The sequence below is a fragment of the Taeniopygia guttata genome, chromosome 1A (assembly GCF_048771995.1).
Source record: "Taeniopygia guttata chromosome 1A, bTaeGut7.mat, whole genome shotgun sequence".
NCBI classification, from domain to species: Eukaryota; Metazoa; Chordata; class Aves; order Passeriformes; family Estrildidae; genus Taeniopygia; species Taeniopygia guttata.
This window is the reverse complement of record NC_133025.1, coordinates 43,813,192-43,839,783: the sequence shown is the minus strand read 5'-3', so window position 1 is coordinate 43,839,783 and position 26,592 is coordinate 43,813,192. Positions and strand designations below refer to the sequence as shown.

The following is a 26,592-nucleotide window of genomic DNA, read 5'->3' as shown; positions in this document are numbered from 1 at the left end:
GACAGGCAGTAAGATGGTGGCAGTGGTGATGAGGCAGGCACTGCTGTGAGCACTGCCCAGCTGCTGGGTGAATCCTCATCTCCAAAATATTTGGCGGCTACTTCGGTCAGTCTTGTGCAGTCTCAAAAATTACATCATATTAACCTTGATGCACATGCAATCCATATGCATTGAAAGAACGATTTTGAGGGTAAACTCTGCTATCCTTTGTTTCCCACTGAAGAAATGCTCATCACAGACAGCAAAAATGTCCAAACTTCTGTTGCCACTGCTCCCCTGGTACAATACAAGGATGTCCTTGTCCTTCCGGTGACGTTGCCATCAGCTCAGTGCGCTGGCTCTTGGCTTCAGCAGGAGGGTGGCTCAGTGTGCCTGGGGGACCCGAAGGAAGCAAAGCTGTGCATAAAGATGCTGTGTCCCTTAGGCTCCTTCCTAAGACCCCTGGTCACGGGGAACGGGAACTCAAGTGTCACGTGCTTTCATAAATTAATCCGCAGTGCTTTATCTTTTTCTTTCCTCTTTTATTTCATGTTTGTGTTTTTCCTAATTTTGGCATTCTTCATATGCATTTCCTTTTCTTAAAGGTGGAGGAAGCTAAGTTAACGCTGCATATTTGTCACCGATATTGGCCTTTCTCCCCCGCCTCCAACGTGTGTGCTGTCTCCTTTTGCCAACCGTGATATAAATTACCAAACTTTAGCTCTAGAGTGCATCATCGGATGCAGAGTGGAGAGTCAAATGTGATATGAGAATTGATGAAAGACCCATTTATATGTTCAACAGCATCCTTTTCCTGTGGGTTATTTTCAGCATCAGCTCAGGAAATGTGCTTGTGGAGCTCTGTGGCACAGTCATATTCCAACTGCATTTTAATGTAATAGTATGTGTAAAACAGTAAGATTTTTAGGTGGCACAAAATAAATGTGTAAAGAAAGCAATCAAAATATCAACTCTTTTTTTTTTATTTAAATGCCAACAGTGATATTAATATGCCACATTTACCCAGCATTTCTATTTGACCTAGTTAAAGATGTTTTAATGAGCAGATTTACAAAACTGTGCAGCTATGTTGTTTCAATGCACTAAATAAAATTTAGGTAAAGGAATGCTTGTTTTATTTTAGATGCTAGAATCCAGTAAGCTTCATTTAGAAATATAAGGTTTATGCAAGTTTTAATTTTTCTTTGAAATATCTTTGTGCTTATTAAAAACTGTTCTACTCAAGCAGAAGAAGACTAAAGAAATCTTTTAGATGCATATAAATAAATCAAGGTCATTTTACCAAACCTACCATTTTGAAAGCTACAACCTTAGCCTTATGGCTCAGTGATTTCAACTGCTCAGGGTTCACTTGATTTTTTTTGTTGCTTTTTTCCCAGTGGTGTTTGTGGGGGTGAGCTGTTCTGTACAGATTTTTAAATAAGATGAAAAATTTATAAAGAGTGTCTAAAGCCCATTCTTCTAATTTGTGCAAAAGATTAGAGGAAGAGATAGCACAAGTCTACTCTTGCAAGCAGCTCAGTTATTCTTCACTCTTAGTCTGTGTTGCTTTTGACCAAACTATTTTGTCCTCTCTTTTCTGACATACTGTCCAGGAAGCTGCATCAGCTCCCATGCATGCAGAGAGTTGTGTGTTTAGGAACTAAGCCACTCCAGTTTTATTTCAGATCTAGGTCACTACCTTTGAGTAATCTGTTACTCAGCTTTCTTTTGTCATCTTCTTGATATCTGCTATATAAAAACAAACCCCAAGTGCAATAGGATGTGCATTATTTTTAAATTGAGTGAGCAACTGTTTGAAGAGATATTGGAGCCCTGATTCAGGAATAGTCATGCAAAACCCATAAAACTAATGCTGAGTCAATACAGAAGATATTGGGTAGGGCCTTGCATTAACTCTGATTATAGTGGGCAGAAGTAGCTATGCATTGAAATGTCATTGTAGCTCTGGCAGGGTAAGGTCAATTTTATTTGAAATGGGTAATAATAGGGAGTTTTGTTCTCACTTAGTCTGGGTTTTCCCTTTCCTATTTGATACACTTGTTTTGACTTTTTTTGTCAAAATTACATTATAGTTTTCCAGAAGTCTGTTAAATGTGTGCTGGAGTTCTGTTGTGGTTTTTCCTTTTTTTGTGTAACTGGAAAATGAGGTGTTGTTTTTCTTCTGATTCTGCTGTCCTTTCCCAGTCTGCTTCATCCCACTAGGATCTGTTTTGTGAATTCAGAGAAGTTAGAATAAGAGGTCCTGATTGTGAATGAGTGCCATATTTTTCTGGTCCTTTTTCATATTGTTTTTGCCAGGAGCTTCTTCCAAAGATCTTTCCCATGAGCATTGAAGCTCTCCCTATGAAATAAGAATTAATGATAGGGGAAGGCAAAAAGCTCTAAATTCTGCTGTAAATCTCTGTAAGGAGATAATTTGAGAGCTGTTTACATCTTTTTTAAACTCTAATTTCTAAAGTCATGATGCAAAGTATGCTCATGACTGTAAATTCTCTTTACCTACCCTGGGAGACAGATAATCCCACGCAGCTTTTGGTGATGACAGAAAGCACCACTTGCTTCCAGACAAGAGTTAAATCCCTAGGTTTTGCCGCAATATTTCACTTTACAATACCAGTGCTTGAGACTGTCCCATTGTACCCTGCTATAGTCTACTATACTGGCATCATCTCCATTTGGCACCTTTGCTGGGGTGGGTAAGATAAGTAAGACTCCTGGCCTAGGCTGCATTTCACTCTCATTTTTTGCTTCGTGGTCCAGTATACCCAAAGCAGAATGGAAAAGCAGAGGGGCATGAAGATGACAGTGAGGGAGGGGTTTTTTTAGCTCTAATGGTAGACAGTTGTCATTGCTCACAAGGTCTGAAGTTCAGGTGACAGTTCTAAATTTATGATTGGTTATGCTTCAGGTGCATCTAGAGTGATATGAAATTCATCTTTATGCTTTCTAGACTGACTTGTGGTAGGAAATGTGCTAGTGTTGACTTCTTCAGGCTGGTTGTGGAGGGAATTGCAGCAAAATGTAACTCATTCAAAAGGTGCAGTAATAGATGCCTTTACTAATCTTGCTGATGAGTTATCTCATTATATATTTTCTTAAACATTCCATAGAAACCCACTTGTGATCTTGGTTAGTATTCATGATTATTTGTCAGTCTGAGTGTCTGTCCTGTTGTCCTGATGTCAGCTGTGCCTGGCTGTTCAGGAGCTGAGCTGTCCCACTGTGGGCACCAGTTTTCTTGCAGACTTTTGAAGTGAGACCTTTATTTCTCTTATCCTTTTTTTTTTTTTTTTAATGTGGCTTTGCTGTGCTGACTGTAGAAACATCTGAAGCATGCATGTGTGTTTATGTTGAACTTTCCAGGGACCTGAGGAATTGTCAACAAATGGTCTCACTGAAGATGACTTCGGTGAGCATGGGAGGCTGCCTCTGGCCTCAGGAGCTCACGTTTGCAAATCACAACTAAATAAGGAGATAATTTGAAATCTGTTTCCACCTTTCTTTAAACTGTGTGTTTTTAAATTGTGCCACAGATATATGGGTGTGATTCTCTTGATTATAGTGTGCCTGAAGTAAGGTTACTGACAGAATGGATTACTTAATAAATTTTGTACCTTTTTTTTGATGTGAAGCACATATGACAAATGCGCTTTTTTTTTCTTGGAATATGAGTCAGCTGTATTTTTCTTTCATGAGTCAGCTGTATTTTTTTTTCATCTCATTGAGAAAATTAGTATGTGCTGTCTTGATCTGAGGATAACAAATGCTAAACTGAATGCTGCTGACTGCAAACACTGGGATAATCTGGTTCAAATAAGTCAGGTGCAGAAGTTTGCCACGTGCTCAGCCAAGTACAGAAGGAGCTGCTAGTGGCATGATCTAACAGCCTAAATGTTGTGGCAGCTCTTGCAGTGTTTGTGATATCCTCCTTGCCCAGAAGTCCCAGGTGTAATCAGTGAGTGCCAGATGTAAGGACTGGGACAAAGCGGGTGGGTCTTGGTGTTTGTCCTGGGAAGAGCAAGCTCCTGGCATTTCCACGTGGTCTCTCTCAGCAGCCAGCCCATTGCCCAGGAGGCAGCAGACAGCTTTCAAAGTGCAAATTGCTCTGAATGAAAATGCATTTCAAATAGATTGTATTGAGCTTTTCTTTTGATAGTGTATTTCTGTCATCAAGATCCTGTCTTTTTGTAAAAAAAAAGTGGACACTAATGAGTGCATACAGTACATATGATATTGTTTAAAATAATTCTGTTTCAATTCTTAAAGTCTTTAAATTGAAATTTGAAAAGGGAACCTGGAGTGTACAAACTATTTTCAATTGTAGTTGTTCAGCTGGATGATAGTAGTTTGTTTTCTAGATGTGATTCTTGCGGAGTGTTTATATTTGTAATTGAATCCTTAAAATTCCCTTAGCAGTCTGGAGAGAATACAGCACACCAGTGCTAAGCAATGCAAATAGTCATGGATTCATTGGTTTAGTTTGTTTGCCCTTTGTTTGTGATGCTTTTTTTTATTTTAAAGACGGTAGTAGAGGTCTGTTTTATTCCTTGCCATGCCACCTGTGGCAGGATCACTCACAGAAGGAACTAATGAATTTCACAGGCATGATCTGTTTAGATAGTCTTAAAAGATATAAAGAAAAAAATCAAAATCAATTGTCATATTCCTTAGGATCACACCAATAAAAATTTATGTCTGGTTGCCTTTTTTTCATGTTATTAGTTATAATAATAATAATAACTTATTAATGTCATTGACTTCTGACTGCAGAAGAACAAATGGCATAACATTAGTGCTGTTGTGTAAAATCATATTTGAGAGAGCACCTTGCTGTCTTGCTCTCTTGCTGTGAAAAAGCACCATTTTTGGCAGAGAAGTTGAAGCCTAAGCAGCTTGGCTGCACTAAGGCAACCAGACTCCAGTGCTGGCAGCCACATCAGCGCTGCAAGAGACACAGCAGCATCCACCAGCCTTTCTCACACTGTTCACTACCCCTATAGAAGAGAGATGTGATCTCAGCTTCACCTTTTTCCATCTGTGAGTCTGTCATTAAAGCAGAGAGGTGACTGATGCTGTAGAAGTAACCCCCTTGGCCTGGGTTGCATTTCACCTTCATTTGCTGCTTCATGGTCCAGTGTGCCTGAAGGAGAAATGAAAAGCAGGGGGACCTGAAGACAACAAGGGATGGGATATTTTTAGCTCTAATGGTAAACAACCACTGTTGTTCAGAGAATCTGATGTTCAAATGAGAGGTGAATATTAAGCTCCAGGTGCATCTGGAGTGATACAAAATTTGTCTTTGTGCTTTCTAGACTGGTTTGCTGTTTGCTGTGCAACTTCTTCAGGATGGGAGGTATTGCAGCAAAATGTAACTCATCCAAAAGTGCTGTAATTTATGCCTTTACTAATCTTGCTGATCGCTAATCTCTTTATGTATTTTCTTAAACCTTCCATAGCAGCTCACTCTTGATCTTGGTTGGCATCCTTCATTATCTCAGAGCTTTGCCAAGTATGTTTGCTTTCTAGAACTGATTTTATTTTTCCAAAAACCTGCAGTAATTAAATAATAAAGACACTGGACTGTCTTTAAAAAGAAGCGTTAAATAAAAGCAGAAGAAATTCACAAAACAAAAGGGTTATTAACCAAACATTAATTTCACTTTTGCTTTGACTTTCCAGGAGCATCTTCTGTTTGAGCACCCAAATCAGGGAATTACTTCCTAAATTGTTTTGGGATATTAATTTGAGTTCTGTATTTACGGTCCTTCCTTGAAAGAGATTCTGAATTTAGATAGGACCAAACAGAAAATATTTTATAGAACATTTTGTTTCCTTAGGTCTTTTACCATTGCATTTTCCCAGAAGTGTACAACTAGGGTTCACAGAGGGAATCAGTTGGTGAGGCATGCTTACAGCTATTGTGAGTATGAGGGGCTGTGAAAAAAATGACAGTGTTATCAGCTATTGCCTTCACAGAGAGTCAGTGTGCTTTTAGGTCTTAAAGAACTAATAGCTGAATATGCCTTAATTACTAAAATTGATTGCACAGAATGGTGATGTTAAAAACTGCAAATGGAAAAGCACTAATAATAGTTGCTTGCTCTCTGGGGAAAAATGAAGTGCAAGCAGCTGTGAAAAGATGGTGAAATGCTGTAATGATACTAAAAGGATATGAGATTAAATGTTATAATAGGGCATGTTGAGTTGCTTTCTGAAGTTCTGCTATCTATTTTTTAGTTCAGTAGGAACTTCAGTTTGTGTAATTTTGCCTGCATGTTGAAAGCTTGCTTTAAAAATAAACAAACATAAACACCCACAAAAAACATGCAATAAAATACTGGAGGAAGAGATAGAGTAAAGCAGAGTATACAGGAGACTCCTTTTAAAAGAACAAAAGGATGAGAAGTGAAGAGTTTAGCAGAGTGTTGTGTGCAAGGCTCTCTTCATTCAGCATTCCTACATATTTTTATTACTTACTGAAAGTAGGAAAAAGATCTAAAAATAATGAAGTTCACAAGGAAATGTGTGTAAAGCAGTAGCGTGGATGAATCTATTTTGGCAAATACTCTGGAGCTCTGGAAACTTGCTTTTTAGTAGTTATGGTGATGCTAACACTTGAAGTCATTCCAATATACTATAAAATACTTTATGTTGGAGCATTCCATGGCAGAAAATCTTTCTGAATGATCTCAGTCAACCTTAAAGTACTATTTGCCTTCTAAAGGAGCTGGAAACTGAGACTGAAATGCTGATTGTGACTCCAGGCTATAGTGCCCGGTGCAGGGTTCAAATCAACAGTGTCTGCAAGTGAAGATACAGGTGTATTTGAAGCTTCTATTATAAGACAAATAAACTAGTCTGAACTAGTCTTGGTCATCTCTTGAAGACAATAGGTGTTTTTTATGCTGATTCCCAGTGGTAATAGTCTGATGGCAATTTTTAAGTTTTGACAGTTTTATCTTGCTGTATGCCTTGCTAGGACCAACATGTTTTATTTCATTAGTGTTTTACTATTGCAATAGGAAAATACAGCACAACATAAATGCATCATCCCATAAGCCACTCATTCCAATCAGAGCTAACGATTCCTTCATTTTATGTGTGAAATAAAAAAGCCCCACATCTATATTTAGATAACTTGCTCATCTGATATGGCAAGATGTTCTTACTCAGTGCACAGCACGCTGAGTTGGCAGGGCTGGTGTTTCACATGACTGATAATGCAGAAGTTTCTATGGGTATTGCTGTGGGTAGGACAAAGAATCGTGATGAAGAGGGAACAAGATAGAGACAGTTCACAGTATCCCCAAAATACCTATCAGAAGGGCCACTTAAAATAAGCCTTACTGCATGCTTGTGGTATTTTGGAAAAGGGGGATTAATGTGTGCTAGAAAAGACTCTGTTTATTTAAAGATTTACTACTATTTCCAAAGGCAGTTAATGTGCAAGGGATTTCACTTTATCCAGAGATAACTTTAAGAGAACCATACATACACTTGTGTTATAGATGACTTCAGAGGTAAAAGTACAGAAAAGAGTAATCAGTAAATACAGATCTGCTTTCTGTTTCACTAGACAAGCCATAGCATTTACCTTGAAAGGTTAAGGTGTAATGTATGAGGGGAATTGCATGTTCTTCAGCACGTGGCTGATAAACACAATTGAACACAGTAACTCTGTCCCCATTTTCTATGAAGAAGAGGACACAACTGCAGATATCACCACAAAGGTATCTACCCCTGGTTCCAGTATTGCATCCTATGCCTGAACTGATGGCTTGTTTGATACTGGAAAATAGCTGAGTGTGAACTGACTCTTGATCATTAATCATCTAATCATCCAATGTGTTCTTTCTTTAAAAAGCAAAGAAATGAAGGGAAAAAGTAATAAAAATATCACTAAAAAAACCCTCAACAAGATGTATCATGTGGAAGAACTGGAGTGCTGTGAACTGAGCAAATACAGGATAAAAGTGGAGTAGATACTCTATATAAGATTTTATACATGGCTCTCTCAGCTGTCATAGCTTCCTTTATATGAATAGTAGGTGCATAAGCACCACAAAGGCCAGAAAAGGAGCTTACTGCTTAAATATTGTGATTTATAGGAAGAAAAAAAAAAACTTATACGTGACTGGCTGTCATTTGTGGATACTTACTACACATCATAAATTATCACTAGTTAGTTATTAAAATTTTTAAGTTTGTTTTTTTTTTTTTTACTGAAACTTTCTATTAAATAAACTGATTAATCTTATGTTTAGAAAATACTTCACACAATACAAGCCAGCTAGTTTGTTCTTCATCCTTCAGTGGTGAGGGGATTGTGTTTGTGCAAGTTAAACACAGCTTCACCTGGGAGTATTCTTGTTTCTGACTTCCAAAAGGGTAGATTTTCTAAAACTTCTAAGTTTTGGCATAGCTGCCCTGAAAAGTTTAAATGAAAAATGACAACAAAGTCTGGGAGTGGGCATCCAGTAGGATATGCTGAGGCTAAAGGAACAGTGATGTCACAGGTGTGAAAACAATGCTTTCTTGATGAGAAGGCATCTCGGTTAAAGGAAATGAAAATGGCAATTAAAACAAGTATTAAGGGTAGGAAAAAGGGCAATAAAATGTCTTTTAACAAAAACAGACATTAATGAATAATGGACTAAAAGTGTATTCCAGTGTGGTCAGAGATAAAGCACTTAATATATTTTGCAGTGGGGGAAAAATACCCTTCGTCAGAGAGATTCTGTGACAGATGTGGATGGTAAAGCTGAGTAATTTAGTAAAGGAAGGAACAGCAGTAATTTCTGTTGCAGGTTTTGACTAAAGCTGGGGCATATATCTACCTCATATCATGCTACTGATGTAATGAAGATGTTTGTCATAATAAAAGAATATGAGATGGCAGCTGCTAAAATAAATATTCTCAACTGTCTGTGACTTACATAAACTAGACAAGGAGTTTTCTGAATTGCTGAAGTTAATGAATAACAGCAGAAATCTTAGTTTCCTGCTAGCATGATTCCAGGGAAAGCTCCAATAAAAAGCTGCTTTTTTCTCTTCCTGATATTTCTGGAGACACTATGGGAGCTGTCCCTGGCATACACCATATGCTGTTGTCATCAGCACTCATCTCTCTGGTGGCTGCTGCCTTCCTGCATGAAGCTGATCATTTCCAAACCCAAATAAAGGGGTGTCTCTCTGCACCCAGGGTGCTGCAGTCTTGGCTCAGGACCTTGTTGAACTCAGTGATGACCTTACAGTCGCCTTCCTCTCCCCACCCCATTTGGTTCTGGGAGACAGTAACTGCTTGGGAGTTTCCCAAGTCCTTCCTGTTGTCATAATAGAACCAAGTTATTTTAATCTTCTCTATGGCTTCATGTCTGACCAAGGTCTGTCCACAGGCCAGCTAATCTTTATCTCCAAATATATTTCTATTTGTGATCAGCATTTTTGTATTGGTTTGTTTGTTTTAAACTCTGTCTTGAGCATTGTGTAATGAACTCTTTGCTCTAGCAGAATCCCCTTCTTTGACCTGCCGGGCACTCTTGCTGAGGATGCCCCCAGTCCCTCTGTCCATGTCACTGACAAACCTGTTTAACAGCACCATCCCAATACTGAACTCAAGCCCTGAGGAATACTTCTGCTTTTCAGATTGCTAGCAGACACCTTCTGTGGGATCTGTGGTGACAGGTTTTCTTTCTGATAGCTATCGCAGGTTGAGGTGGCAAGTCTGAATAGTTACCCTCCATGCCTCCTTTCCTCTGATTCAAACCAAGAAAAAAAACAGTCATAACTATACCCTGCCTCGAGAGGCAGAGGGCCAGGAATATGGAGAGGTGTAGCCCTGGCAATTGTTGGCTGTATAGAATTAGGTGATGGTCAGCCCAGTGAGATCTCTGCTGGCTGCAGCAGCTCGTAGGCAAGGGTTCCTGGATTTGCTTTTTGTTTTGCAGGATAGCTAATCAGTTTTGACTCATGTCAAAATAAATCTGTGGCATCTCAGCATCTTTTTGCAGACCTTGAGTACAGATTATGTGATTTTTAGATATCTTAAGTGTAATTGGAAATTATTAGATATTTTTAAGGATTAAAAGTAGGAACCCGGAGATCTGGTCTGTTTTCATGTAACCTTCCAAAAACTTGTCTGTTTCCTCTAGTCTGTTTTCCTATCTATATTTCCATACCTTTTTATTTTCTTCTAGAACTGCATTTCTTATATCTCTACTGAAGTTGTCAAGGCTAGTTAGAGGAAGGAAATTGTGTGCCTGTCTCATGCAATTCCTGTGTTGCAAATATGGCTGAAGCTAATAAAAAGAGACCTCTATAATAATTACATAGCAGCAGAACAAGGTTGTTTTACAGCTTTGACAGCTCTTCAAAAGGTGTCTGTTTCTGCGGGATGGGTGGTCTTAATTGCAAAAGATTCTGCTTTCCTGCTTTTAAGAAGAGTTGTTGGACAGAATAGTTAGGATACTGCTGTCACTGATGCAGTTGTTTAGCATATGCATTGGGAAACAGGCCTGTATGTATACATGCATCTAGAATTTCACAAAGAAAGCTCCAGTGTGAGTACCATATCTGGAACAGGGCCTGCAGCTGGGAGATAGAGGATAGCAAAATGGCTATGATCTTTCTTTATCCTGCACACAGTACAAATATTGCTCTATACATGCACAAAGCAATAAGGGAATAGATTTATCAGAGTTTGTTGTTTGGCAAACTCTGAGGGACATGAATAATATAAATACTCCAAAGGTACTGTGGCTTTTGCTTGCTGTCAGTGAGCATTGTATCAATACTAGCATATATAAAATGTTGCAAAGTTATCAGTCCACTGTGGAAAAGCCTCCAACTGTTGTAATCTTCAGACTATCCACTACTGTTTTCAGGGTGTCTGATACCAAGTAGATAATTTATTGTGGGATGAAACAGAAAGCTCTTTACATAGATGAAGTATGATTAATATATTTTAATACTAGGTCCTTAGAAGAACACCATCATCATCCCAATGTGGTAATAGGAGATCTTCAGTCAGATGAAGAAGATATCATGAACAGTTCTGATGAAGATGATGATACAAATTCTGATTCCAGTAAAGGGGAGACTGATCCTCAAGAAGATAAACAGGTATCTTTTTATCTTTATCTTCTGAAGCTATTCCTCACTCTTGCAGTATTTCATTAGTTGTATTGTGTTGGGATATTTTCAAGTGTAAATCACCTGTTGCCTGCTGAGGTTGAGGTCTGACCTTCAGTTACCTTCTGTGAGTGCCAACTTAGAGTGATTTTCCTGATTTTAATTTTATTTCTTCTTCAAATGAGGAGCAGGAAGACAGTGTTAACTACTCTGAATGAAATTAAGTTATGAGGGTCCTGTCTCTCCCTTTGGGGGTACCCAGTTCTTACTTCTCAGCTCTGGATGCCCTGAAACCAGCCTGCCTGTAGACCAGTGCCTCTCCTCAGCACCAGTCCCAGCAGCTGTTTCCTTTGATAATAGTTATATCTGCTTCCTTTCTTTAAAAATAATTTAAAAACAAAATAAAAACAAAGTCCCAACAAGACAAACAGAAAACCCCAATGAAACTTTTTAGTGCTGGAAGAGAGGACTTGGCATGTCAGGCCTGAATGTTGTTAAACCAAATGAGAGGACTAAATTGGGAAAGGGACAGAGTCAAGGGGAAGCTTGTTCCTGTGAAACTAAACAAGACTTTCCCCGTACGAGCTAACTTACCTTGCGTGCCTCAACAAATGCCTTCAGCCTTTCTCAGCTGAGTTGTACAGGGAAATGTCCCCTTTAGGAGGGTTCTCAGGCAGTTTTTATGGAGTAATTCAGTGCTTGCTGTGAGGCATCTGCTGCCGCTTGCTTCAGCTTCCTGCGGCACGTGCGGCCAGCAGCTGGGAATTAACAACCAACTTCGTCACAGCCAGAGCAGCTGCAGAGGAGAACGAAGCAGTCTCTGCACTGGTCATCAGCTGGACTTGTTTTATTTTTCCTTACTGCAAGCATCTGGCTGTTTTGATGCTTTATATCTGTTAGGGGACTTACAGGGCTTCTTTCCAGTGTTGTGCCAGAGAGCCTTATTTGTATCCCTTTGGTTCCCCCATTAGAGACTGTCAGAGCCAGAGTATCTTTGTCTGAGCAAATGCAAAGTGGCCCTTTCAGCACCAGCTGGTATGTGAAAAGTCTTTCAAATGGGGTTGAAACCAGACTGTGATATTTAATTTTGTAATTGTTTAGCAGTAGCATCTTGTTCTCAAAATACTAATTTTCATCTCATTTGCAACTGACACATCTACAGTGATGGCACATACCTTGCTCTGCATAATTGACTTGTGAATTCAGTCTTGCAGGGAGTGTGTCAGCTGTGCCTTCTAAATAGACACAGAGGCCTGAGAATAGGTGCTACAATCTCGCCTGAATGTGACTGACCCACACTAGATTGACCCACACTGGATAGATCTCAGTGTTCTTTGGAAATAAGATAATTTCATAGGTAAAATTCCAGATCTGTGTGCAGATGTCTATCTAGATAGTATATAAAATAAATAATGTATTTTGCACAGATCTGGTGTTATACAAAATTATTTAATTTAGAAATTAATTTTAATTCGGTAATCAAGCGTGATGTCATTTAAATTGCAATGAAAAAATTAAAATTTAGATTTATTTTATATTTTGAATACAACAATATCATTAAAATCAACTATGAGTACTATCTGTTCCTTGGTTTATATTCCAGCACTTGAGACTAATTTATATGTTTCAAGAATAATGAAATCTTCAGGGAAATCTTGCAACATTAGTGCTTATGAACCAAAGTTTTGTGGATAAAATACCACTGATACCTGATTTTCCAGATAAACTGTTCAGTGCCCATATTATACTACCACACTCAATACAGCCTTCCCATGATTTCCATCTCAACTTGAGTTGTATATCCTGTGATGTTTTTGGGCTCCTCATCCTCTTTCTATGCAGCCCATTAAAATTAATAGCTTGCATGTGCAATAGACATGCTGACAGCTGGCAGCAGAGAAGCATATGGCAAACCATGGGAGCTGTTTTGGAGAAAGGTGTTCCATCTGAGGGAACTCATACATGGAAGTTAAACTGTGTAGCAAACATATTTGCATCCCAATGCCTGTCCCATTTGCTTTGTTATACCTGCTATCTCTGTCTGGTGTTGGACAGTGCCATTGGTTTTTTTGGAAATGTGTGTATGAAACCCAAAATCATCTCCACAGTGTTTCATGAGGATGACAAGGCTCACATATCTGGATCTTTGGAGTACAGTTGCTCTGTATTCCAGCAGTTCCATTAGTAGCTTGTCAGAAACTGTCTTTTTAGTGTGATTTTTTTTTTCTTTTTTTTCCTGTCATCTTGTTTTTCACTAAAGAAAATGTATATGTCTATTAAGATGCTCCTGAAAGACATTTGAATTCACTGCAAATATTACTGTTGCTGTATTAATCAGAAAAAAAATCAAGTAAGATAGAAATACTACCTGTACTTTATTACTTTTGCTAAACCAGTGATTGTTGTTTGCTAGAACTTCCATTCATTATGGGCTTCATTAGAAGAAAAGGCTGACAGGCTGAAAGGCTGCTCCTAGCTAATATTGTTGTTTCCAGATACAAGCTAAATCGATTTTCTCACAGATCCTGAAAAACCAGAAGGTGTCAAAGCAAAGAGATTTCAAAGCAGTATGAAGTGTTTTTCTTAGAAGTAACTATCAAATAATTACATTGAATTTAAGGAACTAATAGCTGGAAATTATCTTCATGACAGTTTTAGTAGGTGCATAGTGTAATATGTAATTTTATTTGCAGGGTAAGGCAGCTGGAAAGAAAACAAAGGTTTACCACATTGCCAAGGAGATCATGAGCTCAGAGAAGGTGTAAGTGTCAATGCTATACTTAATAACAAGTCAATTTATTTTAACTTGGCAATTAAAATGTAACTGTTTGCTTTTTCTTGCTTTTCTGATAGGTTTGTGGATGTGCTAAAGCTCTTACACATTGTAAGTACTTAAAAAAAAAAGCAGTTTCCTCTTCTATTTGTTTAATTTATTAAAATTTTATGTTTAGGCTTTATGGTAGTGACTGTGCATTTTTTCTGCTGCATCTACATATTCAAAATATAAAAACCTAATTAAGCTGAACTTTAATATTTCATATTTTACATAATGGATGAATATTTTGGTGGTTCCTTCTGGATGTCTTTAAAAATTTATGAAGTTTCCAGTTGAGTGTGGGTATTGAATACTGAAAATTTAATATATATCAATTTATGTTAATCAGAATCATATTTATAAGCCAGCTTGTGTGGCTTAGCAACAAAAATAAACTTTTTTGTTAGAATAACTCATTAAATGGTGGGGGGAGGCAGGAACAATTTATTTTTGAAACGGTACATTAAAATGCACATTCTTGAAGTAATGCAGCTAATAGCTGTAATGGTGCATCCATCACCACGGCAGTGATGGATGTGAGGCTGCAGTTTCTTGACAGACATTTGCCTTCTGATAACACCCGTAATTTTAATACCTGCAATGTGTTGTACACAGCCAGGGTTAAGTATTTCACCTGTGTTTGTGCAGATCTGTAAAACATCCTGTGTTAAAGGTGATAATAGGAAATTATTAAGAATTTTTCTTTCTCTAGCTCTATTTTGTGTGTTTTCTGTCAAGTTTGAACTGATATGTGTTTTTACCATTTTGTCACTCTATTAAGTGCAAACATAGTGGTTTTTTTCCTTGGGCAGTAGAAGTGGTTATATTGCAGAACAGATGCACTGGTCTGTCTCAGTCCCTTGAGAAGCATGTTCTGTGAAACTGGGAACAAAGGCTCTTATAGATGGTTGTATACAGTCCTGTAATACAGGGATTTTTTTTCAGGGAACAAAAAACTCACTACATCTTTTGCTGATTACTCTTTTGCTTTCCTCCTAGTAACTGTTTTTCTGATTCTCTTCAATCTTGGTTTTTATGAGCTGGCTCAGTCAGTTGCAGCCAATATATAATTTATATTCAACATGGTTTCTAATACAGAACTCAATCTTAAATACTGTTAAAAGAAAGAGAGTTGTCCTAGGCAAGTTTTAAGCTATGTAATTTTAAATTATCATATTTTTCAGACATTTACCTTTTTTGTTAAAGGTACCTTTGCTTTCCAGTGTACCAGATTTTTAGGTAATATGTGCAGTACTGGAAGAAGTGCTCTTGGTTAGGAGGATGCAGGCAAGCAGAACAATGTGAAAAAGGGAAAAGTAAAGAGCTTAGGAAGTTTCTGGGATAAACTTAAAGCTATTCCCACAGTGTAGATGTGCAGTGGTGTAGGATGTGTTTTGCTTTTCCTTTAATGGATAATTTGCAACTCTATTCATGACAGTCTGTGAGTTTCTAGCTGCTGGATAGAAACTATTGGAAATGTTTTTGTTGGCTAGCAATAAAAATCAACACATATTCAGCCTGGTCTAACAGGGAGGATGCTAGGCTAGGAGTTTAGGAAATAACTTTGTCCTTAACTTGTCAGTTGCCCTGCAGCAGTAACCTTTGTAAGTGTACTTGTCAGAGAGGGCACTGGTTTTGAGGCTCTGTGTATGTGCGTTCTTCATTAAATAAAAACTGCTGTAGCTGAGAAAGGTTGCAGACACATAGTTTTTTGTTTCCACAGAGTGGTATTCCTGAGGGTTTGTTTGTTTTTCACGCACATGATTAAATCAGTTGATTTAATATGTTTCTTATGGATAATATTGTAATGTTGATAAAATTATCCTTTTTATTTCATGCGCACTGACCACTTCGGCTTACTAACTGCCAGTCAAGCAACCCCTGACAAATTTCTGAATTAGAACTTAGATTCTCCTCAGACTGGGCTCTTTTACCCATAGTAAAGATTTGGTTTATTGAGGGATGCTGCGTTGCACCTTCTGAGACATCTATTAGTGGTTTTCCACTTGAAATTTAGTGACTAATTTCAGTGATCTGAAATGAATAATACTCTCTTCAGTATATTTTACCAATGTCAGCTAAATGCATCACATGGTGCTGAGGAAGAGGACTATTGGTGTAAGAAGAAACTTTTTAATTTGCTTCATCTTAGAGCCTTTGAAGTGGAATCTGAAGCAGTTGAGGAGGTAGGAATGAGACTGCAAACTAGTTACAAGCACCACTGAATTTTTTTAGCATTTTTTTTTCTTTTATGTTGACAAAGTCAAGTTAGGTGGAACAACTCTTCCAAAATACCAGAGTGCCAGCCTGTGCAGACCCTGTGGCACACTACAAGTACATCTGACTGTTTCTATTGAAGACACACTGCAAAATTATGAACACTTGGTGATACTTCTGTAAATACTAAACAAGCTGGTCATAACAAGAGATAAGGGACTCACCTGGCTTTGCACACAGCACACAGTCTCAAACAGACTCAGCAAATAGTTTTGCTTGAGGATGTAATCAAACATTAGATGTAATCTTGAATTCTCTGTATTTCTGTTACTGTGTTAGTGCTCTTTTAGGGTGAGATTCCAGTCAAATGCTTTTAGAAACTCCTGGAAACAAAGGAGCTTAAATCAAACTAGCTCTTCAGTATTCATGTTTATGAGATGGTTCATGCATTGCCTCCTGAGACTGAGCTAGGGTTGAGAATATGGGAGAAATACTATTTTTCCTAAGGACAGTTGGAGAAAAAAGAAACTGTGAACTGGGTGTAAAACACAAGTGACATAAGAGAAACAAGCTTATCACTTCTCTCTGAGTTGCCCTGTATCTAAAAAAACACCCAGTGTTCCTGGAAAAGGGAGTAAGGCAGGATTGGTGCACTTTGTACTTCTTTGCTGTGGGATTCTTTGGAGATGGTTTGTTTGCATGAGTGAGAGGACCTCCTCAGCAGTGTTCTGGCACTGTGAGGGTAAGCTGTCTGGCTTATTTATTGTCATTTTTTTGGTACATTTTTGTTCTGAATTTTGTTCTTTTGCCAAAACCCTCCACTCTTTTGTTTTTCCACTCTTTTTGATTCTGCTTCCTCCCTGCTGCTGTGATATATGCAGCAAGGCTTCTGGTCCAGCAGAGGAACTTGGTTTTGTGAGATTACTCCTTCCACTGCAAGGCTTAGTGTGTAACTTTTTGCTGTGTGAAAAGAAAAGCATAGGCCTGTGGGCTTTTGCCTTTAAATCTGTGCTTTTGATTTAGACCCCTGTTCTGTCCATATTTGGACTCTGAGACGGAGTAAGTAGGAGCTTGTCAGCAGGCACCTCTTAGCATTTCTGCCGCCACAAGATCAACCTCTTACTGCAGAAGGCAGATAAGAAGTCAAGCATCATTTTCTATTGTGTGTCCTTCCAGAGACACAAGAGTGAAAAATTCTGGTTTAATGTTATCATTTTTCAGAAGAAAATGGCAAAATACCGTATATAAAAACTATATATAGTTTTATATATCTATATAGATAGATATAAACTGATGTCTGTTGTAGTCAAGCATTATGAAACGTAATTCATAGTAGATTTGAAAAAAGAATGTAATGAAAAATAAAATAGCTATGGCCTTTGGAGCAAAGTTCAGACCTCTGGTCCTGGCTTACAACTGACGTACTGTTTGACTGAAAAATTCTCTCAACATCCAACTCCTTTTCCTCCATCTGCAAAATTTCAGTATTTGACCAGTCTGACATGAAAATGTTGATAAGTTTTTGGTCTCTGAAGTACTGTAGAAATGCTAAGACATTTGATAATGAGTTGGAACTGTAGTCCTCTTACTAAGAAGACTAATAAAATAGTTTTAGTTTAGAAGGAAGTATTGTTCTACTACCCAGCCTATTGCCTGAAATAACATTCTGGGAATATGCCACAGTCAAATAATTGATTATTGTAAAAAAGTCAAATAGATTATTTCATTAAAGGCTTATAAATTATTTTATTACTTGAGACAAAAGATGTGGAATTGCTTGGCAGCTTTCCAAAAGTAATGGCATATGTTTGAAAAATATGATCCACACTGAGTCATAGTCTTGATTAACTATAGTTGCTGTAGTTTAACTTAGCACTTTATGGCAAATTGTCTGACTCTAGCTAGGAGTGCCTATTTATGTTTTAAATAATCTATTTGTGAAATGTTCTGTAGCTGTATTGCTAAGCAGTCATGTTTACAGTTTGTCACATCTAGAAGCCTGGTTGTTGTGAAACTTCCTCCTCTTCCCTCCTCCTTCGCCATAAGATGTCTGTATGAGTATATTCCTTGAAAAGCACCCAAGTGCAAACATGCTTTTTTTCCTTAAATTAAACTGATAATTGAGCTATTTGCAGATGTATTTAGCTGAGGGACTTTTTCTTCTGTTCTTCAGTGTTTTTGGGGTTTTTTTGGTTGGTTTTTTTTTTGTTGTTTTTGTTTGTTTGTTTGGTTGGTTTTGGTTTTTTGTTTGTTTGTTTTTTTGCTGATGGTATGTTCTGGGAGAACATATCTAAAATGAATATTGGTTGAAGCTTTAGGAATAGAATACATGACTATGTTTAGATTATGTAGTACTTTCTCTTCCTGTTAAATTGGCAAGAAGTTTTAATTTCACCCATTTGAAATTATCTTCATTCAACTCTTAGGTACCTGAAGGTGCACTTGACCCAGTCAGCAGCTGAGCAAGGTTTTAGTCTGCTCGGTACCTCTTTTGGTTTACAACTAAAATTGTCGTTTGCTCCTTAGACTGACAGGGGCAGATCACTGAGGGCTGGGAATCCTCTGAGGGGAAGAACTGAGGGATCCTGAGTCAGGGCCTTTGCAGAGGGGAAGTGCCTGGGCTGATTGCAGGTGATTCAGAATTATCAGCTATCACAGCTTTTTGCTTGTTTAAGGAAGTTGCATTGAACGAGTGGTGTGACAAAACAAAAGCAGTGATGATGGTAACCTCCTCAAATATTGTTTAACAACTCCACAGCTATAAGGGGAGTGTATACTAACATAATAAATAGAATTTCCTACACATTATTCAAGTTGGAAGTGTTTTATCAGACAACAATTCAGCAGCAGTATGTGATCAGAAACCTTTAATATGCCTAGACTAGATTTTCATGTTGACAAGTACCCAGTGGGAGGCTGTCTTAGCCTAGCATAGACTAAAACTGTTTCTGGTTTGGAAAAAAAGTTCTTTCCAAGGATGGCAATGTGTGCTGTCCTCTTGAAGAAGCTGTGTGAAAACAATTACCTTTACCTAATCAGTAAAAAGTGATATCAGAAGATTATTATCTGACCAGAATATAATGTAAACTAGAAACTGTAAACAAGCATTTAAAAAAATGTACAATACCCTTCCATCTTCTGAAAGGAAAAAAAAAATCTGGTAAGAGGCTGAGGTGATTCATTATAACTAGCATAATATTTTGGGTTTTGTCATGCAGCATATGAACCATGTCTAGAGTTGCAAATATTTTTCAGTGAAATAAGCACGTTAATTCCAAAGTATGTGGCAAGTTGGTTTTTAGATTTTTTTTTTTTTTTTCTTTTTTAGTTGTTTTTATTTTATGAGTAAGATTTCAGTATTTGAAAGACCCCATTTTTAATTAGAAAATCTGTCTTTAAAATTCACTTGTAATGGATTGCTCATTGCTTCAAACAGAATAATTTCTAGGACAATCTAGGTGATTGCCTTTGAACAGGCTGATGAAAGCAGTGCTCTTCAGCAGTTTTATATAGGACAACATGCTAAATAGGTTTGTAATATAAATCACGTCATGCAGGCATGTACAGATATCAGAGCAATGTATATATTATTTGCAAGAGCAATTCTGCTTTTATTTAGCAGTGAACTGATTTAGATTTAGAAGGAGCTAAGTACTGGTACTTTAAAATACTTTTACTGCAGTTTCTAATTTCTAAGTAATTCACCTGCTTGCACTAAAAGTTGTCATCTGAATGCTTTGCACCCCTTGGGGTGAAATTTCAGGGTTTAGTTTGTAAACTAGCATATTTTATATCTGGTAATTAAAATAGACCTGATCTATGTTTTATCCTTTTGGATATGAAATTGCTTTCTCGAAGGTCAGTACTTTCAAGTGTAAACACTGGTAATTCCAACCTTGTTACATTTGTTTTTCTTTTCCCACCCCCGATCCCCAGGCATGTGCTCTCTGCATTCAGCTCTTGAGTTTATCTCAAGATGAACTTGGCATGACAGTCACTTCACACCCACTGCCAGGTTAAAAATAAATCTTAATATGATTACAGTGACAAATGCATAGTCAGTAATGAAGATAATTTAAAAAAAATTAAAGAGCATTGAAATTTATCTCTTGTTGTTTCATAGGCTTGTAAAATTTAAAAGGTTCACTTTATCTTTTTACCCTGTATTTCCTCTCTGCAGCACTTCCCCAGTTTACTCAGTTGTGGAAGGGGACATAGAGGGTGATGAAGTAAAGTTTTGGTTGTCTGTTTCAATGATAGAGCCTTTCATGACATAATCTATAAACCATAATGATGCTGATGGACTTTGGGTCAAGCTAGTTGAAAAACCAAATCTGTATTTAGAAAACGCCCTGCAGACCCTTTGCATGCTGTATCTGGAAGTTAAATAAATGCTCTTAACTACAACGACGTTCCTGTGTTATCTAGTGGTGCCTAAACCTGGCTCCCTGCTCTCCTTTTGTTGTTTGGTCAGGGGAAAGCCTGGGTTGTTGATTACAGTACAGAAAAAACTGCTTTGCTTTTCATCGTGCAAGTCGCCTTATGACATTCAAACAAAATTCTTGTCCTATGGCAAAATACATACACTCCATTGTGTGTGCATACAACTGGGGGCAGGGGAAGAATATTATCATAATATGATGATGCATTTTGCATGAAGCTCTCCAGAATGCCTCATTTGAGCTTTTGCCATTGTAATTCCATGTATCATTTCAGTGTTAAGCAATGCCCCAGGGTCAGAAAAACCTATAAGATGCAGCTGGTAGTTAACCTATGTGTCACTAGTCTACACAGAGGATGTAGACCAGAACATTTCCATATGAATAACACCATCTGTTTTTTAACTCCCTTGCATTTAGTTCTCAGCCTTCCTCAGTTACAGCCAGTGCCCTGTATCTCTTTTCAGTTTCTTGTCAGAACTGCCCAGTCACAGCCTTTGTGACCCATAGGGTCAAAAAGCAAGAAAGTGTGTCTGGAGCTCATGTTGCCAGAGATGACGTAATGAAGAGGGGAGAGAGGGGAAAGTTGAGGCTTCAGTTTGAGAGACCCTAAATAGTGCCAGATGCTGGACTGATGGGATAGCTAATAAGAGCTGTAGTAGTAGACCTGGGGAGGGGTAAAGGGGGGATAATTTTTTTTTCCTCAACCTGAGGTCCCTGCAGGTTTCCAAAGACAGGCATGGACACCATGAACATTTAAAATATTACTTATTACTGCGCTTAGAACATTTTGTTGGTTACTTTTTTCAAGATACCTGCAGATCATGCAACTAGTATTAGGTTTCATTAACCACAAACTCCGGAAGAGCTGTTTTGGATTAATTCTCTTTTTGCCCAAATTTAAGTGAGACACAGTAATATGTAACACTACGTAATTTATATATTCTTTTTTGTCAGTGTTAAGACAGTGTTGTTTTTCAAGTAAAATACTAGAGTGCTGAACTTTTTGAAAGATTTGTTTGCTTGTGAATAGGGAAAATACCCTGAATAACAGATACTGAGTTTCAATCTTGGCAATGCTGATTTGTGTGGGATCAAGATTTTAATTTTGAATACTTTAATGAGGACCAATGAGCCTCAGCTCTGCCCTGTTGGGAGCTGGTTATAGCATAAAAATGCGATAAGATCGTTCAAGATTAAGTAGGGTGCTCCTCCTCCCTTGTAAATGTTTCAAAGGTACCAGACAGTGCTGGCTTTGATCATTGCCAACATTTGAAATCTTGTGATTCCCATGTTGCTACAGTATCTTTTAGTTAGATGTTAATTTTCCTGTATACAGAAGAGCTACTACATACATTAACTTTTTTTACCCTAGTTTTTGCCCTCCAGAATGGCATTTCTAGATGAGTTACGAACACTAGTATAGTTTTTAAGTAAGGTACTATGATTGTATTAGCTGATACAAAAGTTCTATTTTTTGACTTACATGTTTGCAAGAAGACACTCTAGGCTGACAATAACCTTGCAGATACAAGCCTTGTTTAGCCCTCCTTAGTGTCCTCATAAGTAATTCTAACTCATTTCTTAAGGGCATGTTGTAAAAATAATGAGCAACTTCTATATTATGCATACAGGACCAAGAAGGTAACGTTCTAGTGTCAAACCAAAAGATTAAGGCAGTCCCAGGGGAGTAAAGGGAAGCTGCAGAAAAACATAACCCAGATGGTACCTGCCTTGCCTTTGGTAATAGGGAGCAGTGACTGGAATGTCTGCAATGAGAACTCGGTTGCACACTTTGTGTTGGTGCTTTGAAGGCTGTTCACTCATGGCAAGGGGGGTTTCTGTCCTCTTTGTACTCCGGCAGGATTTCCGGGATGCTGTGGCACATGCCTCTAGGCAACTTGGAAAGCCAGTGATTGAGGACAGAATCCTGAATCAGATCCTCTACTACCTACCTCAGCTCTACGAACTCAATCGGGACCTCCTGAGGGAACTGGAAGAGCGATTATCTCACTGGTGACTATCAATAAAGGGATTCCACTCCTTTGATGTTGAAATTTATCTGGGGGGCCTATGTGACTTCACGGGATCATGGCTTGACTCTTGTTTGTGTTTCATGTACCTTCCTAAATGTCAGAATGTACTTTGAAAGTATAGGAGATTATTTTTCATTTAGATGTGCTTTTGTGCCATTTAGGTGCATCCCAAAAGGTCCAGAAGGCATGCCAATACGTTTTTCTAGCAATCACAGATTTTATTTGAAATTTCATTTTTAATTGAAAGTTCTGGTCCCTGCATAAGCATGATAAGTGCACTGATTTCATTAGGGAAAAAGCAGGCTGTTCTGAAGACTGGTTTGCATTGTAGAGGTAGTTTAGATCTACTGATCAGGCACAGTGCTGATTGACAGCCACAATCCCCTTGAAGACCATTCTCAGTTACCACTGGTGGGTGGAGCTATACAAAACCTACTGACAAAGGCACTGCAATGGGTAAGGACTTTTCTCACCTTCAACTGAAGTGTTCAAACAGTTCAAGACCATTTTTAAAAGACTGCATATTAAGCGGTTGTCATCAACACACTAGTGTGTTGACATGTGCCTAATAAGGTTTTTCAGAATAGCAACTGAGATGGGTACCTATCTGCTATAAGCTTTTTGTTCGGTACATAAACTAGGACATCTTACTTTAAAAAAGAGAGATGTTTTGCTGTAGGGTTAAGATGTATGCTATTTTTAACTCTAATTGCATCTTTTTTGTTGTTATTTCTAGGCTTGAGCATCAAAGAATTGCTGATATATTTGTTAAAAAGGGTCCCTACCTAAAGATGTATTCAACTTACATCAAAGAATTTGATAAAAATGTTGCATTATTAGATGAACAGTGTAAGAAGAATGCAGGATTTGCATCAGTAGTCAAAGACTTTGAGGTATTGTATTCTTTTTTAAGGTATATCCTGTTTTGTGACTTTTTAGCAGTTGTGATTCTTCACTGGGCTTTAGAATCTGTCCATAATTTGTTTGTGTTTTGGTGATGGAGGTTTTTTCTGCAGTCTTGGCTTACGACAGGAAGAAGACAAGAGGCCTTTTGAATTACTCAGTGTTTCAGATTCAGATTATTTTGAATGCAAACTCAAGATAATTAGCATTTTTGAAGCATGGATCTTTTAATTCTATGTTGTCTTTAGAGGTGTGGATTAATTAAAACTTCTGCAGTGAGCACTCCTGTCCTCTCTGCCTTTTTGCCTAATGAACACTGACAGCGATCACAAAGGAGTATGTTGCCCTTGCTATCCTGTTTCCTTTATTTCTTGGAAGCTTTACCTCTCTTCCTCCTAGGTCAAAGCACTTGTTTTGAATCTACAGAATATGAGTACTTACTAGTGTCTTTCTGGCATGGGCAATTTTGCATGCAGTCTTCCACATGGAAATGCTTGCTCTGTAGTGTGGTGCGCTTAACAGTGTGGCAGTATCACTTTTCAAAGATAAAAAGCTTATCCAGTATAATCAGTAGTTGTTTGGAGGCATGTTTTCTTTTGCTGGAACCTTTGACTGCTGTGGAATTGTTATTTATTTTGGGTGTTTCTTTCAGATGAGCCCCCGCTGTGCTAGTCTGGCCCTCAAGCACTATCTGCTGAAGCCAGTTCAGAGAATTCCCCAATACAGGCTTCTGTTGACAGGTACAGTCAAGCTTTTTGCAGGCTTCAGAAGCCAGTCTTCACATGCCCCAGGACACCTTTTTTCAGACAGTTGTATCCATCTGTAAAGTGTCTTCATCTTACTTCAGATATGTGATGGTTTTTAAAACATGTCACAATATGTGAATCTCTTTTTAAAACAAAGCATGGTTTTAGAGGCTTTTCTTGCTAATATGGATTCTGGTAAGATAGATATACAAGCAAGTTCCTAATGTTTCCAGTACTGTGGTGTATTCTGATGGTAGATTTAGCAGTACCTAGAAAACAAGACACCTGTGATGGTTTTTGCTTGAATCTGAGGTAATAGAAGCCTGTAATTTCTTCAAAGGGTTGGAATGCTCCTGTTCTGCTTTGGGTTTTGCTTCTTTGGTTTTTTTGGGGTGATGGAGGTTTAACAAATCAAAAAGGCTGTATGGAAAATTGGAGCAAGGAGAAGAAAGATATCTATGCAACTGTGAACTTCTGTAAGTAGCTTCTCCATTTCTTCCCCACCCAGGTGTTTTGTCTGTAAAATCCATTCTCTTTTAAAGGCAAAACACATATTTTTAGTGCACACCAGTAAGTGCTTAAGACTTCCTACCAGAGCCAGCTGAGGAGCTGATTTGTAGCTAGGAAATCTGGGCTCTGTACCCTGCTCTGGCACTGGCATGTTTGGGTGGCCCTGAGCAAGTCATCTCCATGATGCAGTGGGGGTTTTTGTCTGTAAAGGGAGGGCAGTGACAGAGGCCTCCTTTGTGAAGTGTTTTGGGATGTGTTTGTTGTAAGTGGGGGATGGCTCCTGTAAGGATTTGGAAATACTTAAGGCATTGTTTTTGAGAGCCATTGCTTCTTGATGAGCAATTTAAAAATAACCTCTGTTTATGTAGGAACTGCAAAATAAAATGCTCCGTGACCTTTTTTTTTTTGGCTCTGTAGCAGCTCATTGGCATTTCCCCAGCATGTACTTTGACTAGTGATGTTGTGGCAGATTCAGACTTAAGTGTTATAGAGCAGTTTGCAAGTTACTAACATGGACTTTTTAAATTTAATCATCTTGTTAAGCTCAAGGTGTTGAAAAAAGGGAGAGAGCTCTTATTAAATGGAATACTCTATAGGGAAAAATATTAATGATACTTAATTGATGAAATCAACCCATAAAATGACATTTGGGGATTTGCTTTATTTTCAAAGGATACTCACTTAGGGTGTGGTATAGTTTGCTATACGCTTCAAAATCAGTGGAGCCTTGGGTAAGTTGAAAGGTTTTAATTGAAACGGAGTTTAGTTGAATAGAGGATCAGGATGGAGCAAATGCCACTGTCATTATCACAGCAGAGTGAGAGATGTCAGGGATGGATGGCACTGAAACAAAACTTAGAAGTTGAAGGGGAATTCCTCATGATGATGAGCTGTCATTGTGGCTGGGACAGAATGTTTTAGACCTGAAAAATGCCTCATCCTGTGCTGATTTGGGCTATTGTGGGGGTCCCCAGTCTGCAGACCTTACTGTGGCTGCTAGACTTTAAATACACCTGCAAATGCTGCTGAAAGGAATGGGATTGCCATGCTGGTGGCAAATTTAGAAACATAATTTTCTCTTGTTCTGTGTGAACAATAAAAGAGATCGAGCCAAGAATTTAATTATGTTGGAGCTAGAGAGTGATGTTTTGGATCTGTTTCATTTTCAGCCTGTTCAGTCTTTCATGCATGTATGTGGCCCTTGAGTTCTGACTCTTCCATGTCTCCATGGAAGACCCATCTGCTTAGTTACCTTCCAACAGCTCTGTGTAATATTGAGCAATGCCTCTATAAACTTGTGCTATATGAACATCTGGAGGACATGCAAAACATTTGTCGCTTTTGTTGCAGTGGGTGAGATGTAGTGATGGAGCAGCTGCCTAGGCTGGAGGTGGGGGGGATCTGTGGGGAGGAGGGCGAGTGCAGCAGAATGAAAATAATCCAGGAAATGAAGCTGTCAGGCCTGAGTCAGCAGGGATTTCTTCCTATTTAGATGTTCTGTGTCAGTGGGACAGCTTTGTACTGGTAACCTGCTGATACTCGGTCGCATCACAAGATTGTTGCAGTGCTTTGAAGTGGAGTTACTTTTGTGCTAACAAAAGCAGGAGCAGGTGGACTCATAAATCAGCCAAGGACACAAAGAGTTCAGCACTGTTTCTGTTTAATTACACAGCTTCTCCAGTCCAGTAAGTGCATTTCCACTTCTTCACATACTGGCCCTGAGTGCTGTACAGTAAATATTAGATAGATTATAGGGGAAGCTAATCAGAGGCCTCTGATTTCTAAGAGAAATG

The 26,592-nt window shown here is 38.3% G+C and overlaps 1 protein-coding gene across 3 annotated transcripts in view; it reads left to right on the top strand.

The window, feature by feature from the left end:
- The window catches only part of FGD6 (FYVE, RhoGEF and PH domain containing 6), a 72,708-nt gene that overhangs the window by 18,236 nt on the left and 27,880 nt on the right, over positions 1–26,592 (top strand). For all 3 annotated transcript variants that reach the window (XR_012053489.1, XM_012569120.5, XM_072923226.1), the window contains exons 3-8: positions 10,977–11,124; positions 13,827–13,894; positions 13,987–14,017; positions 22,469–22,620; positions 23,377–23,533; positions 24,196–24,283. Coding sequence is in view for 2 of the 3 variants with exons in the window: in XM_012569120.5 (XP_012424574.5) it covers positions 10,977–11,124; positions 13,827–13,894; positions 13,987–14,017; positions 22,469–22,620; positions 23,377–23,533; positions 24,196–24,283 (644 nt within the window). In the remaining variant the exon portion in view is untranslated. The remainder of the gene's footprint in view (positions 1–10,976; positions 11,125–13,826; positions 13,895–13,986; positions 14,018–22,468; positions 22,621–23,376; positions 23,534–24,195; positions 24,284–26,592) is intronic.